The 12,069-nt window shown below is 43.1% G+C and overlaps 2 protein-coding genes across 7 annotated transcripts in view; one reads left to right on the forward strand and one right to left on the reverse strand.

Moving 5' to 3' along the window:
* The window catches only part of ANKRD27 (ankyrin repeat domain 27), a 41,970-nt gene extending 38,062 nt beyond the window's left edge, over nucleotides 1–3,908 (reverse strand). For 2 of the 6 annotated variants that reach the window (XM_015292432.3, XM_046899463.1), the window contains exon 1: nucleotides 3,801–3,908. The gene's annotated coding sequence lies outside the window, so the exon portion shown is untranslated. Of the gene's footprint in view, nucleotides 1–2,400; nucleotides 2,590–3,362 lie in introns of those variants that run through there. The other 4 variants (XM_015292436.4, XM_015292435.4, XM_015292437.4 and 1 more) reach the window with 4 other exon arrangements.
* Nucleotides 3,909–4,009: 101 nt separating this feature from the next.
* RGS9BP (regulator of G-protein signaling 9 binding protein) lies at nucleotides 4,010–8,265 on the forward strand. Its single transcript, NM_204505.1, is given in 1 exon segment — nucleotides 4,010–8,265. A coding segment is annotated over 1 exon segment (714 nt). The 5' UTR covers nucleotides 4,010–4,365; the 3' UTR covers nucleotides 5,080–8,265.
* The last annotated feature ends 3,804 nt before the right edge of the window (nucleotides 8,266–12,069 follow it).

Consider the following 12,069-nt stretch of genomic DNA (forward strand, 5'->3'; position numbering starts at 1 on the left):
ATCCCAGAATGTGAGCCTGACAGTGATGCAGCAGGTTCTGGGAAGGAGAGGTCAATGCCATTCCAGGAAGATGCTCCTTTTTCAACTGCATCTCCCCTGCAGTCACATTTCTCCAGTTGAAGGGTACAGAGCTCAGATTTGTGTGAGGTGTTTGGTTTCTTGTTTGTCTGGGGTGTTTTTTTTTTGGTTGGTGTCTCTGCACATCCCCTCTCCACACAGAGGCCACTTCTCTATTTGGGGTCAGACAGCTGATTTCTAATTTAGTGCATTCACACCATTGCTTGATGCTAAAACATTTGCATTTCTCTCAGCCTTGAGGCCTAAGTACATAGCGGCCTGACTCCCAGCAGCCACCTATTTCATCCCTCTGATCAGCACTCTACCAGCAGCTCCCCTTCCCACAGGATGCTGTGTGCTTTTACCCAATCACCTCCCCTGACTTCAGAGATCCTCTGTTGGCATTACGCAGATACTTAGAACAAGCTGCATTCCAAACAACCCAAGAAAGACTGAATTCCCAATTCTCGCAAGTTTAAAAATATACTGAGTAGCTGCAAATCCCTCACTCATGTTTGTTCTCTAGCTTACCATTGCTAAGGCTGCACTGAAGACTCAAATTGGGAATCCTGAGCAAGTCACAAGCAAATTGTGAAGAAGAGCGCAGAAAAGGCTGATCAGTAGAACTATGAAGACTAAGAAGAGCATATTTAGAGAACAAACATTAACAGATGAGACAAAGTTCTCACCATCTGTTCAATGTATTTACACAAGGCCACCTCTGCAGGCTTGCAGAGGTATCAGCATACAAATTCACAGGGGACTGACCACACAAAAACTAAGGTGTGGAAGTACAAGCATAAACTGTGTTTTCTTAAGCCGATTATGGTGATCCTTCACTCACAAAAGCAAAGAAGTTGTATAACTCCTCAGCATTGGGCCCAATGTATGCATTGGGCCCAAAAACTAAAACGGAGACACAAACACTGTGTCCTGACCACAGTCACAGACTGCTCACGTTCATAGCAGACGACGTCTGTTTTCTGCACATCTGAGTAGGAAAACCAAGTTGCTGCAGGCCAACACTAGCTGTGTCTCATCAATGCTAAGAGCTTAAACATCTGCCCGTTACTAGGTTATCTACTTGTGGGAAACACTGAATTACACTAGTTTTTCTTTCTGAGGAGCAGAGGGAAGAGAGGAAGGAAGGTGGAAGCAGTCACACAGATAAAGTTCTTCCAACTAGCACAGCAAACAATTCTAAGCACTACTGGCCTTTAATACCACATCGGGCACCATACACTGGCCCAAGGTAACTGAAAGCCACCCAACAGCAAGTCCACAACAGGCTTATCGGACTGATGTTCCCCCATGATAGAAATGAAAATTCTCACTCTGGATCAACATTTCAAGATGCTTTACAACAAAATGCTCCACAAAACACAAGCCAGGAGTTACGTGAACAAAGCTGCACTGTGTTATCAGACACTCAACCAGTTTTGTTCACACTGCATCCAATCCTTATGTTCTTTCAGCGGCTTTCAACCATCTCAGGTCACAGCATTCAGATGCCTGAACTCAGTGTATGAGCTCATCTCAGAGGTGAAGCCATGAGGCAAGACTTACCAACCATTCAAACAAAACAGATTTGTATTTACCCAAAATACCACTTAAGTCTATTAAAATGATACAGGATTTAACAAGCACTAATGCTCAAGAAGCAGCAGAGTATTTTGCAGTTTTTAAGAGTACTGCAATATGAAGAACACTATCATGAACACCTGTTGGAAGGAAGATTTTCTATAGAACCAACAAATACATTTCAGCTTGCACTCATGCTGCTTCCTAACCCCCTTGTAATTTCAAGGCTTGTTTGTTTTTGTCAAAGTTTTAGGACAAAGTTTCAGCTAGTCAGCATCCTCTTTGAAAGTGCTATCATGACTTGGATTTCACAGCATCACATCTGATAAGCTACAACCAAATTTTAAGAGTTTTCAGAATCCACACAAATAGGATAATTGCATACACCTGAACTTAATTAGAGCTAATCTGCAGAACACCCTCTCTTCACACATGACATATCCAGAGATGTTTTTAGGTATTACCTGACACAGATTGTGACTGCTGCCACCTTTGGATTTATGCAGTTACATGTTCCTAAAGCAATATCCCTTCCCCTCCTCAGCTACGTCTGGATTACAGAGAAACTGAGTTCCAGGATTCTGGCATGCCACAAGGAATAGCAGCCTCATTAAGGTGCAGCAGTGCAGCTCCTGCCCACATACACATGGACGTGTAACGTAGTTAGGATTAAGCTTAAGTCACACAGGACTCCAGATTGAAACCTAGAGCTAATCCTTCTACCACATGACAATAATTAAGCAGTTACAAAACTTCACTTACAAGGTCAAAAGCATCTTGTGCTTCTTCATTCCAGCAAGGGACAGACATTGATTCACCACACCTTGCCTACCACTGGCAGGGAGCTACCCAGTGGCTCCACAGTAACCCCACAGCCTGCTGCAGGACTTGGCAGCTGGTTTCTTCCACAGGTGCACATGGGTGCAGCAGAAGCTACGCACAACTTGCGGCCTGGTCCAACACAAAGGCAGAACAAAAAGCAGTCAGGGGAGCAGAGGACCAAACTCCCCATACAACCAAATCATGGAAAAGGAACGCAGCCTCAGCATACCCCCCCGGGCCTGGCACAGCCACAGAAACCCAGCCTGCCCAGAGCCTGCCCAGCACAGCACCTTATCTTGCCTCTGGTACACACTGTGCTGCCACGATAAGGGACAGGGTCACGATCCCTCTCTTGGAGGATGTTTTCACTTCTCATAAGTTACTGTAGCAACATCAAACCATACAGCTGTCCAGGAGCATTAAGGCATATGTAGCAGTGTGCTTCATGACAAGCAAGTTCTTTAGAAGTCTGCCATGGTGAAACACGTGTTAAGAGACAGCACAGCCCAGCCTGCTACGTAGAGCTCAGCGTCAGTGTTATCTGTTCTGGAAGACACAGGTCTGTGTACAAACATGCCTACAGCTCATCACTGACCACACCATAGTTCAGAGCACACACAAGGGCAGCCACTAACGTATCACTTTTTATAGTAAGAAGCTTGCTTTTGCTGCACCTTCTGATGTATGATTACTTGATTTCAACTACCCTTAGACATTCTGGGCCCATACTCACGCTCCCTAGGGACCCTCTTAAATAATCCATAGAAAAGAAGTAAAACCACGCATATTCTTGCCCCCCAAAAACGAACTGAAGCATCTGTGATACCGATATACAGAACACATGCATCATGGAGCCCGATAGGAATCCGAGTGCACTCCTCTGGTATAAATAATGCACGTACCGGGGTGAGAGAAAGTTCAGCAGTGCATTAAGCGCTCCCGACGCTGCGCAGCGGGTCGACCCGCAGGTGGCAGCGGGACCGCGGGCACCAGGAGCCGCCGCGCCACGCACCGGACGCCGCCAGAGCCGGGGCTGCCAACGCGGCGGGGAGCACAGCGCCGCCCCCCAGCAGGGCCGCCCCAGGCCCCACCGGCTCCGCGCCAGCCCCAGCACGGGAGCAGGCCGCGGCCGGCACCTCCCCTCTCGCAGCGCGGCTCACAGGCCGCGGCGCAGCCGTTCTGCCTGAGGAGGGGACGGGAGGGCACCGCCGGGACCGGCCCCGCGGAAAGCGACCGGCGGGCTGCGGAAGGAAAAGAGGGAGAGGAGGAGGAGGGAGAGAGCACCCTCACCCCGCCAACACCGCCCCCCCTAACCGCCCCACGCCTCGGCCGAGCCCTACCGGGATCCAGGGCGGGCCGGCGCGGCGCCGCACGAAGCCAATGGCCGAGCAGCGGCGGGAAGCGAACGAGGAAGCGGGCGGCCGCCGGGGGTCGGAGCCTGCAGGGGCGGAGCCTGCGAGGGCTTATAGGGCCGGCCCGGGCCGCGCCCGGAGGCCGCGGGCGCTCCCCGCTTGGCGCCATGTGACTGCGCGGCGCCCAGCTGCGCCGGATCGGGTTCGTGCCGACAGCGGGTGGGGAGAGCCGCCGTTCTCCAGAACCGGAGCTTTAGTTTTTGGGTTTGCTTTTGTCCCGTGTTTGGCACTTGTCAAAGTACGGCGCCCGATCGGCGGACGCCCGGCGCTCTGCGGGATGGCGCGCCTCGGTCGTGCCGCCCGCCGGCGGTAGCGGGGGAAGCGATGCTGCCCGCGCCCCCCGCGCCCGGAGCGGCCGGTGCCGCCTGAGGGGCCGCGGGGCGGGCGCGACACGGGGCTGTCCCCCGCCATGCGTGCTGGTAGCGGCTGCGCTGGGCAGCTCCTCGCTCCCGGGGCCGGGTAACCGCGGCGGAGGCGCCCGGACGGCGGGACCATGGTGAAGGAGGAGTGCAAGGCGCTGCTGGACGCGCTCAGCCGGGTGACCGCCTGCTACCGGCACATGGTGCTGACCATCGGCGGCACCTCGGACTCGCAGAACCTGCGCGAGGAGTTGAAGAAGACCCGGCAGAAAGCCCAGGAGCTGGCGGTGGCCAACAGGAACAAGCTGACCACGGTGCTGAGGGACAAAACCGTGAGTAAGGAGGACAAAGCCGAGTTCGAGAGACTATGGGTGATTTTCTCCACGTGCCTAGAGATCCTGGAGATCGACATGAGGAGAGCCCTGGAGCTGGGGCACGAGTTCCCGCTGAACGTCCCCAAAAAGCACCTGATCCAGACGGGCATGAGCGGGGGCACGTCTGGCGTGGCTGCCCGGGCAATGAGCGTCCAGAACATGAAGTACGAGGCTGAGCACAACATAGACGTGGTGGATCTGAAGGACCTGGAGAACGAAATCAACCAGGTAGGAGAAATGATGTACGAGATGGAAATGAAGGTCAATGTCCCCCAGTGGACGGTAGAGGCTAAGCAAGACCCTGGGGCTGAACTCAAATCCACCATCAGCGTGGGCGCTTCTTCCATTGGCATGATCTCTGTGGAGGAAAATAAATCCTTCTGCGATATCAGCAAAGTTCTGGCTGGGATTATTTTCTCCGCTGTTCTCATTATTGCTATTGTGCTGGCAGTGTGTGTGGTAAAACTCTCGTAGACTGTGCTGGCACTGGAGAGATCTCACAGGGCCGCCCAAAAGTGCTTCGTGCCACACGTCTCCTGTCACTTGGGTGTGCTGAGAATCCAAACCTCGCACTTGGAAATGTAACGAAAAACTTTTGCCTCTCAAAATCCTGAAATGCACAGTTCCTTTCATGCTTTTTGAAGAAAAATATGCAAATCAGCCCGCAAACTAGGACGTGTTTGTTAGCTGGACTTGTAAGGGTTAACTGTGAAGTATTGAGGGTATTATCACTACTGGCTATAACAGCGATTTGTCTGCTATTAATAGATCATCACTCTCAGAAGCCTGTATTTTTTGTTCTTGAATAGGCAGTTTGCTGCTGCTCACTGTTTACAGTATTTCTGATTGACACGAATTTGGAGGCCAACACAGGTGTTTTGCGTGCCAGAGAATAGAATGGATTGAGATTTTTTTTCAGCAATACACAAGGTATCATTTCAGTGGAGGAAAAACAGAAGAATGGACACTAATAAGAGAGTGTAGATGTCTATTTTAATAAAGGTTAATGATCAGGGAAAGGGGAGGTGTGGAGGAGGACAGAGAAAACTAGCAATATTCAGCAAGTACAGTTTGTAGCTTTAGACTGGGTTGCACAGAACCCAGGCTGGCACAGCACATACTGATGGCTTTCCACATCCTTAGAGAGAAAAGGGAGAGCTGCATAGTCAGAAAAATGCTAGCAAGCCCTGTGGTTTTCTTTCACATTTACCATGATTTTGTCTCCCCCTGGAGAAAGGCTGATTCTTGCCACTGGTTCAGATTCTTTCTGTAGATGCAATCTAACTGAGCTTCACAGTTAACTGTGAGATGAGGAGCAATGAATCCACCCACAACAGATGCAATAATTTTTGAAAATAGTTTGGCAAACAGCCGTGATGTAGGGTGAAAGCAGACCTGTCTAGTCGTCCTGAAAGACATCGTCTCTCATGCTGACAGGAAGAGATTTTGGCCTCTTGACATCCAGTCAGTCACATTTCTGCAAGCTCCTGAGGTCTCTGCAGAATTCCCAATAATGCTAAACAAAATCTATTTCATCTCTCATTCATTCTGAGAAATCATTTGGGAAAGAGGAAGTCTGTGGTCTGACAAATAACTGGTCTAATTGGATACCCTGCAGTTTGGGAGGATAAAAGCAAGAGCAGCAGAAAACTTTCCCAGTGTTTACCTAAGAATTGCCTGTTTAAATGTAGAACTGAGGGGACGTTAACTTTGCAGAGAAGCTCTGTTATGTCTTGTAAAAGGACCCATGTGTTAATGCTCTTTATTATGTAACTTACGGAGATTTGTTCTGTTCATGTAAATACACGCCATTCATTCAAGAATGCTTAGTACATACCTTATAGTGCATATAAGATGCTCCACAGGGAATTATAGAGACCCGATCACATGGGGGTTTTAATACATAATTAGTCTGCCACACCGATTATTATGGACACAATATCAAAAGGTAATAATCAGATATGTCTGGTGAAGTAACTAGAAAATAATCTCTGTTAACAAAAGTATGTTACCAACATATACGAACAGGTGATAACTTTTTGAGTTGAGTACAAAACTTTTAAGAACAGCAGCAGGTGACTTTTTAATATGTAATAAAACTGGATTTGGGCAGAAAAAGTGTGTAACAAATTTGAATCTAGTGAGGAAGAAGAATGCCAAGTGGAGGCTTGAACTGTGAGTTATGCACATTGATCCAATCTAGACACAATTCACATAGGAATTAATGTATAAGACTCTAAGTTCCTTTCTACCGTGTTTCACTCATTCCAGAGGATGTGTTTTGTACATAGCTAACTTAGGTTTGTATAGATCCCCAGCAGCACTCTTAAACGGTCAAGCCTGTTTTAATTGGTGCTACTGCTTCAGTCTGTCTAGACATATATGAGGTGTAATAGCTGTGTTCTGATTTAAATGTGAAGAACTCTTTCACAATAATGCTGAGTAAACACATTTATGGAAAATACAGCAAAAGCTGCAGGAGAACGTACCATTAAGGATGGCCACCACTAGTCACTAAGTTTTATGAGTGTTTTCACTCATTGCAGTCTCCTGTTACTCAGTTCACATGAAGGTGCATCAGAAGTTGGACTTTTTTCTTCGCTTCTTGAAAATGTCATATTCCTTTTGAAATCAGGTAATCTGAACTCATGTTCTGAAAACCCCAGTAATGCAAGTCAGGTTTCTGGTCGATAAAAAACATGGTAACATAACATCTACTGCATTCATTATTTTCTACTTTGTTATCCTAAATGGATATAATGTTTAGCAACAGTTATTTGTATAGAGGGATTTTTAAGACTCATCTTCAAAAGCAAACCACAGTGAGTTCTTGAGCTGAAAATCTTCAGTCCATTACTTTTTTTCTTTGATTTTCAATAACACAGGACCTGAAGACTTGGTAATTAAGTAAGTCTTACTTCATTTGAGTGTGCACGCAGTTAACAGAGGATTGAACCTTGAAAAAATAATGTCTTTTCAAATCTTCAGACAAAGGTGACTGCAGATTTATCCACTGTTAATTTGTTCATTAAAGTCTGTATTTTCTTATATATGAAATCAAAAGATGAAGTAGAATTCTAAGAGGATTGTTACAGTCTCATCTAAATAGACAGTGTTCCTGTTATTAATCTCCTGTTAGAAAAAGCACACTTGATACAAGTGTATGCACAATGTGACAGAGTTCAGGAGCATGAGTACGCCAATCAAAACGATATGAAACCACCACTGTCCATAAGTACTGATGTTTCTCTTAAGTTAAGAAATAAATAAATGTGCTGGATTCACAGATTTTTTCCCACTGGAGTGCAAGTGGAAGGAGAATGGAAATGCTACTTTTGTAAGTAAAAAAAGTCAAATTTCAAATACTCTGAATTTAGCATGATGAGAATACAAATATTCTGCTGCTGACCAGTGAATGAGAATGTCACTGTGTTTTCACTACATATGAAGATACTCATTGCTTAATTTGAATCTTGTTCTACTTCAGTTTTTTTGTCCTTATTCATAGGACACGCACTAAATTTGCTGTATACTGAAATCTTATTGCTGACTTGAATTATATTGTTTTTGCCTGTGCATGAGTGGTATTTTCTACACTTGAATGAAACTTGTTATTGTCACTATTTATTTAACTTAAAATAAAGTATGTTCTTATAACTTAATGGTTGGCTTGCAGCAGTGATTAAAAGCAAACAAACGAAAACTGGAATATTGACACACCTTTTCAATGAGTTCTTTTAAAGAAAAAGTTCCTATTTCAACTACAGAAATTAAGCTAACTTGCTAAGCCTTCACATTACGTTTTCTTTAAATAAACACACCCTTCTCATGTACCCAAAGTTGAATACAGTGATATATCTAAATTTATAAAGCAGGGAAATCAGGCATTTGGAAAGTCAAAAAATCTCGGCCTTAAGAAACAGCTCCCTTTAGGATAGCAGGCGTGATGTTGCTTTCAGCACTGCTTGCTCAGGATTGTTGAGTAAATACTCAACCACTGGCTTCGGAAGTTGAAACCTACAGAACATTTTAGGTTAGACTAACAGATCCTCTTGTGGTTAGGGTCTAAATGCTGTCCTCATTTTTCTAGCATTTACTTTAACAAAAGATATATACAGTTGAAAGAGCATAAAATTTAGTCCTGTGGTATTGATAGCAACAGTGATCAGCAGTTGTATCAAACTATCTGAAGTGAGGTCTGCTAAATGCAGCAATATGTAATTTTGTTCCAGGACTCCTAGTCCATAAATGTAAGAAAATGTTAGTTTTTTAATTTGCTAACAAAATGAATGCAGAACCACAATTAAGTGACTCTCCTCATGTCGCAGCCCGAACGTCACTTTAAACTTAACAGCATTATGAACATGAAATAAAATTGGTTTCAAAATTCTTCAAGTAAACATGGATCTTTTATGGGAATGCTGTTATTTAACAACCAAGTACACTGGCTGATACCATTAGCTTCTAGACTAAAAATTAAATACATGCTTATTGTTTACAGTCTGAAAGGACTGGTTATGTGCTTTCTTTTCCATCTTATAATACAAGGCTTGTGTTATTTAGGTATATTTTCCAGAAATCTATTATATTTAAGTGCTAATGGAACTCCTACTCAACATATTTACCCTTCACAGATTTTCATTATGTAAAAAGTCATTCAGGAAGACCAGTGGATTATAGATCTCTAAGTGCTCTCTCTCAATACGATTATGTAAGTCTTTTAATGCGGGAAGAGATCTGGACAAAATAGTAGTCTACACGTGAGCAGCATTTGCTATGGTAAGCATACAGTAAAAGTAGGATTAGAAAAGACCATCTTTCTCATAAAATTATCTCTATGTGCTGAGGGAAGGACAAAGTACTGAAAGGAGACGGATGTACGTAAACACTGTCTTCATTTTACATAAACAAAGTATGTTTTTTGTTAAATAACAAAAAACAGCATCAGGGTATTAAGCTATGACTTCTCTGTAAGAACGTAACGTCTTACATCCAGAGTGACTGGGAAAATATAGCATATCTGACTGGAGCTGACTACCCATTCTCTGACTAACTGAATACAAAATAAGAGTAAAAATATCAAAAACATTTTGATTAGCTACGTGTTGGTATCAATTTTACTTGAAATAAAACTCCTTTTCTCTATGCTTCACTGAGATGAAGTGGTCCCAGAAGGATGGAATCTGTCATCAGCTGGCTGTTGCAGTGTTGTAATGCAGTTGGAAACACAGCTTAATCAGCTACCACTGAATAAACCTTTAAGAAGGTGAAAAGTCACATGGCAGGTAACCAAGAGCAAGGCTCCTCTGAATCCTCCTATACAGCCAAGCACAAACACTACATGCTGGAAGCTACACACCTAGAAGCCATGTAGGCAACAACAAATAAAATTACAGCTTCTCTGAAATGCTGTGAAATGCGGAGGTCAGCTAGAAAAAGCAATTATGTTGTTCTGTTCTAGTCATTCTGTCAGAAAATCGACAGTGGTTTTCCTAAGAGGCAGAAATCCACTTCCTGAGCCTCTACAGTGTCATTTGTGGGTTTTTCCTTGTTGTTATTTTGTTTTTGTTTTCATTTCATTCTGGTTTTGTCTGTTTTTTGATTGAATTTTATGTTTTATTTACACTGCTATTACATGACATTATCATATGCTTACTGATACCATCTTCACCAAATTATACAAACAAATCCTCTAAAAGCTAGTTCTAAATCAGTACACAGTAATCACGGAGTAAATGTAGAAGGTGTGTCTTTCACCTTCTTGGAACTTATTTTAGTCAGTTTTTCTCTATGTGTTAAAAAAAATCAATGAAGTATATGATCAGTCAAGTCTGTCACTTGCACACAAATGCTCAAAGAGTATGTACAGTTGAACTTATTAAGGAATTATACAGCCTAAAACATGACTTTGAATTTTCCCAAAGAAGAGTAAATTTGACATCATACAGCTATGTATAACTATCTTAAGAAAAAATAATTATTTAAAAATTGAAATGCAATTCCTCTGAATGATCATGAAGTAGCAATGTATAAACTGCATAATCTTTGGAGGTGGAAAGAGTGTGAAAGACGGAAATGAGAAAAGAAGACAATATATTTAACTATTAACATAAAGCTACTGAGGAGTACTTCACACACCAAAAATGTACTCCTTAGCAACTGAATCTAACATGCTAACTGTGTGTTTAACTTTACATGAGTGAGTTCTGGGTCCCAGATGGAGTCTTCCGGATCATTACTCATGCACACCATCACTATTCATGAGAAATTACACGTGTAAAGACTACTCATGTAATTAAAGGCTGCAGAATTAGAACCATAATTTCAGTTTGCGTGAGAGATATAATCCATCATGCGTCTGTTGGAAGTAGAACATTTCCAGTTGTTAATGCTATCTGTAACCTAGTTTTCTGATTTGTTTTGATCTGTTGGAAATTAATTGGTATGAAGGTAACTATAAATTTTAATGATGCTATAATTACAAACCTGCATTGTCTAGATTTGACATTTATTCACATTTTGGACACAGTACTTGGAAAAGTGTGCAGTTTATAATTTATTTTTTATTTTAGTAAGTCTGCCTATTTATTGTAATTCATGAGCTTAAATAATCTAAAAGCTTTAGAATTTGTCTGTTTGAAACAAGACAGTTTAAGACATTCTCATTAAACTCTTCATTTTTTGATACTTTAAGTTGTAACACTTGGTTAGATACATTAGGCACTAAACCTGCAGGGGGACAGAACATCTATCAGATGCAAGTTAAACTGACTTCCTATAATCATATCCAAGTCACAGGACAGTATGTAAATCAAATTAGATTGTGAAATAATGATGGACCTTACTTTTCATCCATAATTAACTGTGAAAGTGGTGTGATTCTCACTGATTCATCATTCAGCAGACATGCAATGTAATTTATTCTCATTTTAGGGCTGGCTTTCCTGGGTAAAAGAGTATCTCAGATTTTGCGTTCTTTCTGAACTCACTCTGAACATTATACAAAATGTTAAGTACCAATGAGATGAACTCTGCATTTCAGCAGAATATATTGAAGAAAGAAATCATGTAATTTGGAGATGAATAAAAGAAGCATGCTTTATACTTAACCTAAATCTAGTTTGGCTTTAGGACATTTTCTGTACTTATTTGAGCTATCTTCAGCAACCTAAATATTGCTTTGAAGGAGGAGATACATGCACATCTGCAGCGCTTAGGTTTTGCCCTTCTTAGTATGAAACTGGGAGGAAGTAAAACAATGCTTTGCTCCCTAGATCTTTGTACAAGGAATCCTCAGGACCTCGTGTTCATCTGCTTCTGGAATCTCGCATGAGGTGCTTCATCCCTGTCATGAAATAATATTGAACTACTTCTTCAAAGACACTGTTGAGAGGAAGTTCCTTACAGGTGGAGGTGCCTTCCATACCCCAGGACCATCTGGTAAAATGCAGCAACAGGAGTGGA

The sequence above is a fragment of the Gallus gallus genome, chromosome 11 (genome assembly GCF_016699485.2).
Source record: "Gallus gallus isolate bGalGal1 chromosome 11, bGalGal1.mat.broiler.GRCg7b, whole genome shotgun sequence".
In the NCBI taxonomy this organism is placed as follows: Eukaryota; Metazoa; Chordata; class Aves; order Galliformes; family Phasianidae; genus Gallus; species Gallus gallus.